The sequence below is a fragment of the Eschrichtius robustus genome, chromosome 18 (genome assembly GCF_028021215.1).
Source record: "Eschrichtius robustus isolate mEscRob2 chromosome 18, mEscRob2.pri, whole genome shotgun sequence".
NCBI lineage: Eukaryota > Metazoa > Chordata > Mammalia > Artiodactyla > Eschrichtiidae > Eschrichtius > Eschrichtius robustus.
Window position 1 is genome coordinate 45,572,098 of NC_090841.1, and position 14,120 is coordinate 45,586,217.

At 34.1% G+C, this 14,120-nt stretch overlaps 1 protein-coding gene across 2 annotated transcripts in view; it reads right to left on the reverse strand.

Moving 5' to 3' along the window:
• Positions 1-14,120, reverse strand: part of KLHL1 (kelch like family member 1) — a 422,746-nt gene that overhangs the window by 250,542 nt on the left and 158,084 nt on the right. Inside the window, exon 2 of one of the 2 annotated variants that reach the window (XM_068526654.1) lies at positions 6,803-6,985. The exons of the other annotated variant lie outside the window; for it this stretch is intronic. Within the exon in view, the coding sequence (XP_068382755.1) occupies positions 6,803-6,985 (183 nt within the window). The remainder of the gene's footprint in view (positions 1-6,802; positions 6,986-14,120) is intronic. 2 annotated transcript variants of the gene reach the window in all.

Genomic DNA, 14,120 nt, shown 5'->3' on the forward strand with positions numbered 1-14,120 from the left:
CCTCTAAATTTTTGCCTTAACACTCACTATCAGAATCATCTTTGAGCATGGTCTTTTAATTATAATTTTATGGTGGTTTTAATCTAACATCTTATCTCAAATGCCTATAGAAACTGCTGACCAGATAGCCCAGGAGCATATCAGTATACCTTCAACTAAACTCAAAGTCTTGCCTGTGAGGTCTCTTATTTTTACTTCCCGATTCTAATTGATTCATCACCAATATATTGAATTTTCACAGGAGATATTATGAAGTCATCACTATGTCTTCTGCTTTGTTGCCTATATCAAATATGACAAAAAATCCATCTTTCCTTTTCTATTGGACTTTGTGGTTCTGGTGGCCAGACCCCTTTTATGAGGCACACCAATGGCCCCAGCACCAGTGATCTTGGCACCTAACCACTCCCTGTTGCCCCTTCTCTGTAGAATCGCACTTGCTCCAACAGGAGCTGCCTCACTTCATGTGCTTCCTGATCCTCTTATCTCATCCCCCAGCTTCCACAACCTCCCCCTACTCTCAACCTGTGGGTGGGCCCAATGACGATGACTAATAGAACCAAGGTATAAAATACTGTCCCTTTTTCTCAGGGTATGAATAACTCTGAAACAAGTCTTGCTCCAGAGCATCTCAGGAGTTCAAGATAAAACAAGGCTGCTGCTGAGACCACATCCTTGATTTGCTCCTTCCTCTGCCCTATCCTGCTCTTCTTCTGAAAACACTCTTTAAATAAATCCTGCATATCTGAACTCTGGTCTCCAGCTCTATGTCCAGGGATCCTGACTTATGTCCCTGTTCAAAATATTTCTCAGTTCATCTCTTTTTCTATGTTTATATAGTTCTCATTTCATGCCTGGGTTAACTATAACAGCTTCTTAGATCATTAGTTTTTGCTGTGCCCATCTTTTGTACATCTTAAAACTGTACCATTTTTCAGAGCTGTCTTTGTAAATTATGACAAGCAGTCTATCATAGTTGTTAATGCATTACTTCTGTAGCCAGACTACCTGGGTTTGAATTTATTTCCACCACTTATTAAATGCATAATTTGGGTGAATGCCTTAATTTCTCCATATTGTATTCTATAAGAAAAAAATGGGTAAAACAATTTTCTTCCTTTTCAGGACAAAATGGATCAGTATACACAAAGCACTTCAAACACGGCTTGGCACATAGTCAACACAGTGAGTGTCAACTAGTATTATTACTATTATTATTATTTTTATTATTACTATTGAATTGATTATGTTACTCCTCTCTTCAAGAACCAACATGAGCTTTTAATTATACACATCATTTCAAATACAAACTTCTCTACTGGATTTCAGCCACTATCTATCAAAACCACTTTTGTCCTACTTTTATGGCTTAATTTCCTAGTATTTTCAATATAAATTGCTCCACTTTCACTAAGCTGGTACCTTATAATTTTCACAACCAAAAATTCTTTATTTCTCTTTTCCCCATACAATTCTTACTATCTAAAATAGTATACTTGTTCTTTTTCACTAGGTTGAACTCAAACACAATTTCTCTAAAAGCATGTTCATAACACTATGCCATATGTTATTTGTTTCCTTGTTTGATTATCTCTTGCACTTAGAATCAAAACTATAAATTTCAGTTATAGCTACTTACAAGTATAATAATTTCCATAATTGTCCTAGGGGTTCTTTTTTCCTCCTCAAGATAATTGGAAGCTTCATGAGGAAAACTATCACACTTTATAATCCTCTTGCTTCACCAATAGAGCATAGACCAATGCTACAATACGTTTGATAAACATTTATTTTAATTAATGCAAGGAAAGATGCTTCATGACTGCTGAATATTCATAGTGGGTATAAAGAGGATATTAAAATGATGTCGAATTGATGGGGAAAAAAGCAAAACAAAATATTTCAGATTCTCTTTTCTCCTCCCCAACCCAGTTTTATTGAGATATTATTAACACATAACATGTGAATTTGATACACACATATATAGTGAAATGATTACAGCAATATTTTTATGATTGTTATATCCTATTGATGAATTGATTGTTTTATATTATATAATGACCATGTTTGTCTCTTGTTACCATTTTTGACTTAAAGTCTACTTTTTCTGAAATAACTATAGTTACCTCTGCTCTCTTTTTGTTTCCATTTGCTTGGAATAAGTTTTTCCATCCCTCCACTTTGAGACGATGTGTGTCCTTAAAGCTGAAATGAGTCTCTTGTAGGCAGAATATAGTTGGGTCTTATTTTTTAATCTGTTCAGCCAATGCTATGTCTTTTGATTGAAGAATTTATTCCAATTATATTTAGAGTAATTATTGATAGGTAAGGACTTATAATGTCATCTTATTGTTTTCTGGCTGTTTTGCAGGTCCCTTCTTCCTTTCTTCCTGTTTTGCTATCTTTCTTTGGGAACAGATAATTTTCTATACTGTTATGCTTTGATTCCCCTTTCTTTTTTCTTTTGTGGTTACCATGAGACTTACATAAAACATCCTATGAAAATAAGTCTATTTTATGCTGATAACAATTTCAATTGCATACAAAAACTTTGACCTTTTACTCCCACCCCTCCCAATATTTTGTTTTGATGTCACAATTTACCTATTGCTATACTGTGTATCCATTAACAAATTACTGTAGTTATTGTTATTTTTAACACTTTTGTCCTCTAACCTCTATACTAAAGTGATTAACACACCATCATGTTACAGTATTAGATTATTCTTGTGGCTGGCTTGGCACTAGGGTAAGCCTGGAGCAGAGACCACCAGAGTCAGCTTGTAAACTGGGAACTTGGGGGCCAGTCTGAGGGTTTGTTCTGACAAGGCAAGTCTGGTGCTGAGACAGCAGAGAGTCTGGATCCATGGGAACCAACCAAGACTTTGGGTCCACAAGGGCAGGCCTGGAACTGGGGTGAACTGAGAAAGTGGGGATATGGGGCCTGGCCTGACACTATAATGGGTCAAAGCCTGGGTCTCTAGTAGTTGGCTTGGTTGGGCCCAGCCAGAAGCCTAGGTTCAAGGAACCCCCTTGTAATCTGGGGTGAGGGACGGATTGGCATCCTGTGTCCATAGGAGCCCTTCTGGAGCCTGGTGCCATGGGTGATGCCTGGGGCTGTGGGAGTTGCCTGGAGTTACTGAAACCAACAGGCACTGGGACATTTTTTTTTCCTGAAGTTTATACAGAACTGTTATACACTAACAAGCTGATTGAGAAATTTAGGTGGATGCTGGATTTAACATAATGGAAAAATGAATTATTCCTCTCCCATCAAAGAATATCTATAAATAAATTTTCCATCAGTAGAGAGAAACACTACTACTTGCCTATTCCTGAGTATTAACATCTAAGTTACTTCTAAAGTAATTTCTTTTTACTCTACTAAATATGTTTCTAAATACATCAATTCCCACTTTTAGCCTCACCTATTTCCTTGATACTAGTGCTCAGTAAAGAATATTAAAATAATAAATGTATTCTTGAAATAATTAAATTCATTGTCAAACATACACAAAAATGAAAATGGAATATGATGCCTCCTGAAATGCCCAGTATTTTGGTCTAAAGAGCAAATCTGTTTAGTCCCCATCACATATCATTTTAATTTTCATTAAGTATTTATTTAATCATGAAATGTTCATACTAAGAAATTTGAAGACTTTATATGTTTATACATTAAAAATAATTCCAACACCTCTTTTATCCTGCCCAGGAACCCTGCTCCCCAGGAAAAAACTTTATTGACTGTGTGTTGTATATGCTTCCACACTGTTTCTATGCACATAAAATTATAAGTAACATTATTTCCAACTCAGAGGATGTTAGCTATTTGAGATTTTCTCATTTATTTCTATCCACTGCACTTACTCTTAATAATGGCTAAAGGGAGAAAAAACTTTCAAAAGATTAACCATGTTTCATTATATATCTGTACATTGTGAGAGAGTAAGCCATGAAAACTCCTTAATTTTTTACTATTGAAGATTTGACTGTCCAAATTATTAATATTGATCTTGCCAGTCTAATTTTCAGCATCTGACATCCTTTATTACAGGCAGTCTACCTATCAAAATTCCTGTATTTAGTGTTCACAGTTTTACATTCAAATGTTTTGGTTCACTTGTTGCTAATCAATTATTCTGGGCCATTTATGAGAAGTCTATATTTATTTTTGAATTTCTCTGAGAACCTGAAACACAGATAAAATCAAAAGTTTGATTATTTTTCATGATGAAAATGTATTAATTTGTCATCTTAAGTATTGTTAGCCTTTCAAAATTAACCTACTTAAAAATATGCTTAATAATAATGTAATGTACCTATACAGACATGGCATTTCATAAATAAATTGATAGTTGTGACCTACATCAGGTTAAAAATATATATACAATATAGCCATCACATAAACTAAAGGTCTTATGGAGAGCCCTTTAATGGTCATAATCTGTTAAATTAAATAGGAATTGATTTGAGAGTTTCAAATGACAAGATAATTAATATGAAAGTAAATATACATGATCTTTATGAATGACTGTTTATGATATTAGCTTGCAATGTATTTACTGGAAGAGCAGGAGATTTTAATGCAAATTATTTCTTTTTTCATTATTTGAACTTACTTTAACAGTCTTATATTTTTCACTGCTAATGATTGCAACATCATATATATTTTGCCCGAGGACAATACTCAACTGTGTTAATCAAAATGTAACAGCATGACTTAAAAATTCATTCATATGTTATTATTACTAAGATGATTATTTGTTTAAAGCAAAGATCTAATTTTGCATTAATTACAGTTATTTCATTTTGCAAAAGTATAAATAAGGAGGTGTAACATACTTCCAATTATTGAAAACATTGCTTGCTTTTTTCAGGTGTCCCATAAATATTTTCTCACATATTTGTTAAAATATGTTTAACTTAGAAACATAAGTATGTAATTTACTTGTTAAAAAGATAGTACTTAACTTTTAAACCATGGGGTAAGAAAATATTAATCCTTATTTAAATAAATTTAGTGAAGAGAGTACAATTTTTCTTATCATATTAAGAAAAACATGATTAACATTTAGTTGATGATATTTAATTTAATATCTGCTAAATATACAAAATATTTAAATATTTAGAATAATATGTATATAAATAATATGTTGCTCAGGTATTTAGGAGTAATCTAAACCAAGAAACAAATTTATGTCTTAGTCATATGCGTTATTATAAAATAAATGCATAATTAAATACATTATTTGCAAAATAATATTAACAATCTAGATAAGAGTAATAAAGAAAACAATGTAGAATATAATTAATATGGGGGAATTCAAATGAGAAATACTAAGTTATTACCAATAAAAGCCTATAAAATAAGATTATACAAACTATATAAAGCTCTGCTCTTTAAAAAAAAATTAATGAGCATTTGATGTGTTAACATACTTTTGAGTTGAGTCCCTCTATCTTCTTAAACAAATATATAATTATATATATATTAGTTAAATAAAATATAATTATTTAACTAATGCACAATTTAAATGAAATAAATTTAGCTACATTCTCAAATTAAAATATCTCTTACAATAGAATTTTTATCTAGATGCTATTTAGATGATAGCTCAGAATAATCTGCATATTTGCCATATATATTACAATATTGAATGTCTCCATAATAATGACAATGTAATTGCTCTCTTGCTAATGATAATGCAATTTCACAGAAGTGCTTGAAAAATAAGTGCAAATACTATATTATTAGAATTTTTGCCATAGTTAGCTGACAGATTGAACCCCATATGACCTAGATGAGTTAATTAATGTCAAATGTTCTTTCCTATGCATTTCTAGTGTATTGCTTCAAAGTCAATGTCCACATTTTAACATTGCTATCATAATAAAAATATAGCCTTATTTTTCTGGAATCCTTATTTTCTAGAACCACATTTAGGTGCATATATACTATCTAGATAATACAATTTAATTTAAAAAAAATAGGGGAAATGGGTACATTGAAAACATTTGTTATACAGTTAATTGAATGGCATACATCAAGGTAGTCTAAGGTAATTTGCCCTTATGTTCAACTATTTAAAATAATAAGTATCAAAAAATTAAATTAATTTCTTACCTAAAATTTCAAAAAATAAATAGAAAAGCTGAGTAAAAAATCAACATCGTTTAACGAATTTTCAGAAGTAAACTGATATCATATCAATATGATACAAAATAATCAGATGTCTAGTTCATGTAACTTAGAATTATCAATCATAAATACATAAGGGATGTTTGAAAGTGTATTAGCCTTTAAATATATTGGGCCTTATGAATAATATTAGTATGTCACAAATTAAAGAATTTTTAATCAATGTAAAATGAAGATGTCACTGTGAAATAGGTTGAATTTTCTATGTGAAATAAATAATGTATACCCAAGATAACCTGCCTTCCTTTCAATTTTGACAGAAAAACATATCTCATTTCAGAGTTTAGGTACATCTTCCTAAGTTAAATTTGATTTCCAATTAGTATGATTGTGAGTCAATAAAATGGAATATTTTTCAACCATTATAAGAAGTTTTATTTTTGAATTATTTATATTTGCTTTACTTCTTAAAAAGATGACTTAAAATGGCATTATAACTCTCCACAAAAGGAAATAAACAAGAGTAAAAGAAAAATACCCAAGCTTTCTTAGAAATGTGGATTCTTAATTCTCTAGTTGCAGAATATTTTGCAATCTACATAACAGACAATCATTCTAAACATATGAATGCATATTTCCAATAAAGACAGAACACTATACCTATGTGCAGGTATCTTTCGGTTCCCAACAATCAGGATAACATCACAGAGTTGCTGTTGTTTCAAGTAACTTTCCATTTTTCTGAAGGTTTGCTCAGCATGGTGCACAGCCTGATAGAATTCTTCAGAGCTACTGGAGTCCATATCACTTTGAGGTGCCAGAGAATGGCTAGTTGCTGACAGCCTGAAAACCATACACAAAAAGAAGAGGTTTAGAAAGTGCCACCAATTGTCCAGAACTACGTACAGAATTTTAGAATTTTATAGGAAAAATCAATGCATCTCTCCTTATGTTCATCATTATTAATATATCAGAAAAATCCATTCAGTGTTAAATGATTTGTTCTAAGAAGCAATAAATGAATTGTAATTTTTTTCTCATCCTAAAGAGATTTAAAAGATAGGTTATTTGCATTTATTAAGACAAATTAGTAAACTTGAAAAACGTCACAGAAATGGTAAATTACAAACATGCCTATTCTAAAATTTATTACTAATAAAATGTTAATTTAATCAATTTGACATTGAGGTAGACCATCCAATTATACTATTCTACATTACTATTCTTGTGAGGTTGTAGTAAATGTTGCCTTACAGAAGTAGGCAATTTTCATTGTGAGGACTTATAAAACATGGTTTGTAAAAAAGACTGACAAAAATTTGAAAGTAAGTTGTTTCATATTCTATATCCAACTGATTAAACAAAAACATACAGAATGCATTAGCTCAGTATTAATATATACTTAATCATATATATATACACACACATATGTATATACATGTAAAACACTTTAGGATTTCATAAAGTCCATGATACTTAAGTTTGGCTACTACATATATTAATATCATAGACTGTTATACAATGAAGACTTTAAGATACCGTATTTCATATTAAGGAGAAGACTCTCAATATACTTAGATGCATGATAGGCTCAGCAGACCCAATCAAGTGCTCTGATAATAAATCCTTAAAACAACTTAAAAATGAAAATTTACTAAGTGCATAACAATAATAATGAAGTAAATGACTTATTTCAAGATAGAAAGTAACATGGAGAATTTTGCTTTCAATTACAATGCAATAACATATTGCTGACTAAACCCCTCACCAAGAACACAAGAAAAAATTACATATAATATCAAAATAACTATTGGAATATACTTATAGCTACTAAGGCAGCCAGGACCTGAAAGAACAAGATCCTAGAAATAAGCTAAACTCATGGAAGTCAGCTCAAAATTCTACACAGCTTTTTCTCCCTCCTCAAGGTTTCTACCAACTGTAAGCAGCATAGTCTGAGAAGCTCAGAAGCTAATAATGTGGCAACTAAGCAGAACTTCTGGTGGTACCATGGGGCTTGGAGGAGGAATGGATATTGGAATTATGGGCCTCAAATGTAGTCAGAACTTGAGGACAAATGAGGGGACGTAAAGAAGGAACATACAAGTAAGGCCGTTATTTTGTGTCACTTTTCCCCTAGCAGTATTTGCTTATTCCTAAACATGATAGACAAGCAGAAAATAGTTTATGTGAGGTTGAGAATTTAAACAGAGCTTGAAAGATAAAAATTTGAATTTAAGGACCAGCAAAGACAGGGGACTCTGGTAAAAAAATGGGGTTTCAACTGAACTCCCTGAAGAACTATATCCTAGAAGTCAGGGAAAGTGGAAGTAGACAAGATAATACAAAGGGTGAAACCTAGATTTGAATCAATGAGATCTCTAATTGCATTAAAGTGATATAATGTAAATGCCAGCAGTCAAAATAAACCCTCGTTAGAAAGGGTTAACCTCATCCAGACTCTATTATTTCATTCATATATATATATATATATAAAAAAAAATATATATATATATATATAAATACTTGACATTAAAGAAAAAAATAGCAGGCCTATAAAGAAAGAAGACATAGGGAGAAAAACAGATATTAGAAACATGCTCCCAGGTGCTACAGATATCTTTAAATGGATGGATCCACAGTTGGTTATTTAGTAGATGTAAAAATAATTGTCATTAATATGTTTTAATATATATGACAAGCTGGAGGATTTCACAGAATATTAGGCTCTATAAAGATAAAATGAAAGTAAATAAGGAAATATAATAATTGAACTAATGATTTTGGTAAATGCACTGAACTGGTAGATTGAATGCAAATGAAGAACATAGTGACTTGAAAAATAAGTAGAAAACATTTAAACTAAAATATTGAGATAAAAAGATAAAAACCAATAGTTTGGAAAACAAATGAAACATGGTAAGAAATTATAAGATTCATGAAATTGTAGTCTAAAAAGCAGGGAAGAGACATGATGGGGCAAAGGCCATCTGAAGAAATAATGGCCAAGAGTTTTTGAAAATGTGTTAAAGACATCAAGACACAGATTCAAGATTCACTATACACCCCATGATAAAACAAAGAAAACTACACACCACAGTAAAGTCAATGAAAAACTAAAAAGAAAATAAAAAGACTTCCACCAGAGAACAGATAAAGTGATCATTCTCCCAGTTCTTTTAATGAGACAAATATAACATTGATACAAAACCTGAAAAGGATGTTACAAGGAAGGAAAATTAATGGCCGTTGTCTCTCCTAAATATATTTATAAAAATCACAGGCAAAATGTTAGTAACCAAATACAGAAATGTATGTAAAAGAAAAAATGAATACAAAAAATAAATGCATCATATATATAGTTGGTAATGCATCAAAGCTAAGTTGGACTTAATTAAAGAAAAATCTTACTTATGTAAACCACTTAATTCATTCATACAGCAAACATCAAATTTTGTTGAACAATTTCCTCCTTGAGATTGAAAATAAAATCTATTAGTACTACTTCTACTCAACATTTTTCTGGAGGGCCTTGCCAGTGTAATGTAAGCAAAGAAAAAATAAATAAAGCCCATTAGAGTTAGATAAGAAAAAATATATCTGATATTATTTCCAGAGGATGTGTTTGTGCACATCGAAAATCCAAAAGAATCTACAGACAAGTTTAATAATCTAAATCCATTAAAGTTATGTGTGTTCTCTGTTATCTACAATATTTATCTACACAATATGGTTATTTTCATCAGACTTTACAAGTTTTCCTTTAAATATTTAAAACTAATAGAAAATTTTCTGTACCATATGTTTTCCTTTCACAAGTTTGCAAATTACAACCCCATAATATGGTCATTTCAAGGCATATATTTTAGGAATTCAAGCTCAGGCATATGTGGCAAGAACAGCAGAATTCTTCCGGACACTAACACACTGAACAGAAAAGCCACAATATTCCCTGCAGGATGCATTTTTAAATCAAGAATGAGCATAGGGCAGCTTCAAGATGGCAGAGGAGTGAGACTTGGAGATTGCTTTCCTCCCCACAAATACATCGGAAATACATCTACACGTGGAACAACTCCTACAGAACACCTACTGAACACTGGCAGAAGACCTCAGACTTCCCAAAAGGCAAGAAACTCCCCACGTACCTGGGTAGGTCAAAAGAAAGAAGAAAAAACAGAGACAAAAGAATAGGGATGAGAATTGCACCTCTGAGAGGGAGCTGTGAAGGAAGAAAAGTTTCCACACACTAGGAAGCCCCTTCACTGGCGGAGACAAGGGGTGGCAGGGTGGAAGCTTCGGAGCTACGGAGGAGAGTGCAGCAACAGGGGTGCAGAGGGCAAAGCGGAGAGATTCCCACACAGAGGATCAGTGCTGACCAGCACTCACCAGCCTGAGAGGCTTGTCTGCTCACCCGTCAGCTGGGACGGGTTGGGGCTGGGAGCTGAGGGTCAGGGTTCGGAGGTCAGATCCCAGGAATAGGACTGGGGTTGGCTGTGTGAACACAGCCTGAAGGGGGCTAGTGCACCACAGCTAGCCAGGAGGGAGTCCGGGCAAAAGTCTGGAACTGCCTAAGAGGCAAGAGACCATTGTTTTGGGGTGTGCACAGGGAGGAGATTCAGAACACCGCCTAAATGAACTCCAGAGATGGATCCAAGTCCTGGCTATCAGCTCAGACACCAGAGATGGTCATAAAATTCTAAGGCTGATGCTACAGCCATCAAGAAGCCTGTGTGCAAGCACAGGTCACTATCCACACCTCCCCTCCCGGGAGCCTGTGCAGCCCTCCACAGCAGGGTCCCATGATCCAGGGAAAACTTCCCCGGGAGAACACACAGCACACCTCAGGCTGTTGCAACGTCACACTAGTTCCTGCTGCCGCAGGCTAGTCCCACATTCCATACCCCTCCTCCCCCCCCCCCCCCCCCGCCTGAGTGAGCCAGAGCCACCAAATCAGCTGCTCCTTTAACCCCATCCTGTCTGGGTAGGGAAGAGATGCCCTCAGGTGACCTACATGCAGAGGCGGGACCAATCCAAAGCTGAAACCCAGGAGCTGTGAGAACAAAGAAGAGAAAGGGAAATATCTCCAGCAGCCTCAGGAGCAGTGGATTAAATCTCCACAATGAACTTGAAGTACTCTGCATCTGTGGAATATCCGAATAGACAAAGAATTATCCCAAAATTGAGATGGTGGACATTGAGAGCAGTGATATACATATATTTTTTATTTTTCTCTTTTTGTGAGTGTGTATGTATATGCTTCTTTGAGTGATTTTGTCTGTATAGCTTTGCTTTTACCATTAGTCCTAGGGTTCTGTGTGTCCGTTTTTTTGTTTTTTGTTTTTTTTGTATAGTTTTTTAGTGCTTGTTATCATGCGTGGATTTGTTTTTTGGTTTGGTTTTTCCCTTCTTTCTTTCTTTCTTTTTTTATTATTTTTCAATTTTTGTTACTTTTAATAATATTTTTTATGTTAATAACTTTATTTTATTTTATTTATTTATTTATTTATTTATTTATTTATTTATTTATTTATTTTTTCCTCCCTTTTCTTCTGAACTCTGTTGCTGACAGTGTCTTGGTGCTGTGGCCGGGTATCAGGCCTGTGCCTCTGAAGTGGGAGAGCCAAGTTCAAGACATTGGTCCACCAGGGACCTCTGGGATCCACATAATATCAAACGGAGAAAGCTCTACCAGAGATCTCCATCTCAGTGCCAAGACCCAGCTCCACTCAATGACCAGCAAGCTACAGTGCTGGATACCCAATGCCAAACAACTAGCAAGACGGGAACACAACTTCATCCATTAACAAAGAGGCTGCCTAAAACCATAATAAGGTCACAGACACCCCAAAACACACCACTGGATGCCGTCCTGCCCACCAGAAAGACAAGATCCAGCCTCATCCTCCAGAATACAGGCACTAGTCCCCTCCAAAAGGAAGGCTACATAAGCCACTGAACCAACCTAAACCACTGGGTGCAGACACCAAAAACAATGGGAACTACTAACCTGCAGCCTGTGAACAGCAGACCCCAAACATAGTAAGTTAAGCAAAATGAGAAGACAGAGAAACACACAGCAGATGAAGGAGCAAGGTAAAAACCCACGACACCAAACAAATGAAGAGGAAATAGGCAGCCTACCAGAAAAAGAATTCAGAGTAATGATAGTAAAGATGATCCAAAATCTTGGAAATAGAATGGAGAATATACAAGAAACGTTTAACAAGGACCTAGAAGAACTGAAGAGCAAACAAACAATGATGAACAAGACAATAAATGAAATTAAAAATCCTCTAGAAGGAATCAATAGCAGAATAACAGAGGCAGAAGAACGGAAAAGTGACCTGGGAGATAAAAGAGTGGAAATAACTACTGTAGAGCAGAATAATGAAAAGAGAATGAAAAGAACTGAGGACAGTCACAGAGAACTCTGGGACAACATTAAATGCACCAACATTCAAATTATAGGAGTCCCAGAAGAAGAAGAGAAAAAGAAAGTGACTGAGAAAATATTTGAAGAGATTATACTTGAAAACATCCCGAATATGGGAAAGGAAATAGTCAATCAAGTCCAGGAAGCATAGAGAGTCCCATACTAGATAAATCCAAGGAGAAACATGCCAAGACACATATTAATCAAACTATCAAAAAGTAAATACAAAGAAGAAATATTAAAAGCAGCAAGGGAAAAACAACAAATAGCATACAAGGGAATCCCCATAAGGTTAAAAGCTGATCTTTCAGCAGAAACTCTGTAAGCCAAAAGGGAGTGGCAGAACATATTTAGAGTGATGAAAGGGAAAAAACCTACAACCAAGATTACTCTACACAACAAGGATCTCATTCAGATTTGACAGAGAAATTAAAACCTTTACAGACAAGCGAAAGATAAGAGAATTCAGCAGCAACAAACCAGGTTTACAACAAATGCTAAAAGAAATTCTCTAAGCAGGAAACACAAGAGAAGGAAAAGACCTACAAAAACAAACAAAAAATAAGAAAATGGTAATAGGAACATACATATCAGTAATTACCTTAAATGTAAATGGATTAAATGCTCTAACCAAAAGACATAGACAGGCTGAATGGATGCAAAAACAAGACCAGTAAATATGCTGTCTGCAAGAGACCCACTTCAGACCTAGGGACACATACAGACTGAAAGTGAGGGGATGGAAAAAGATATTCCATGCAAATGGAAATCAGAGGAATGCTGGAGTAGCAATTCTCATATCAAACAAAATAGACTTTAAAATAAAGATTATTACAAGAGACAAAGAAGGACACTACATAATGATTAAGGGATCAATCTAAGAAGAAGATAGAACAATTGTAAATATTTACGCACCCAACATAGGAACACCTCAATACATAAGGCAAATGCTAACTGCCATAAAAGGGGAAATCGACAGTAACACAATCATAGTAGGGGACTTTAACACCCCACTTTCACCAATGGACACATCATCCAAAATGAAAATAAATAAGGAAACACAAGCTTTAAAGGATACATTAAACAAGATGGACTTAATTGATATCTATCAGATATTCCATTCAAAAACAACAGAATACACTTTCTTCTCAAGTGCTCATGGAACATTCTCCAGGATAGATCATATCTTGGATCACAAATCAAGCATTGGTAAATTTAAGAAAACTGAAATTGCATCAAGTACCTTTTCCAACCACAACGCTATGAGACTAGATAGCAATTACAGGAAAGATCTGCAAAAAATACAAACACATGGAGGCTAAACAATACACTACTCAATAACCAAGAGATCACTGAAGAAATCAAAGAGGAAATCAAAAAATACCTAGAAACAAATGCAATGAAAACACAATGACCCAAAACCTATGGGATGCAGCAAAAGCAGTTCTAAGAGGGAAGTTTATAGCAATACAATCCTACCTCAAGAAAGAAGAAACGTCTCAAATAAACAACCTAACCTTACACCTAAAGCAATTAGAGAAA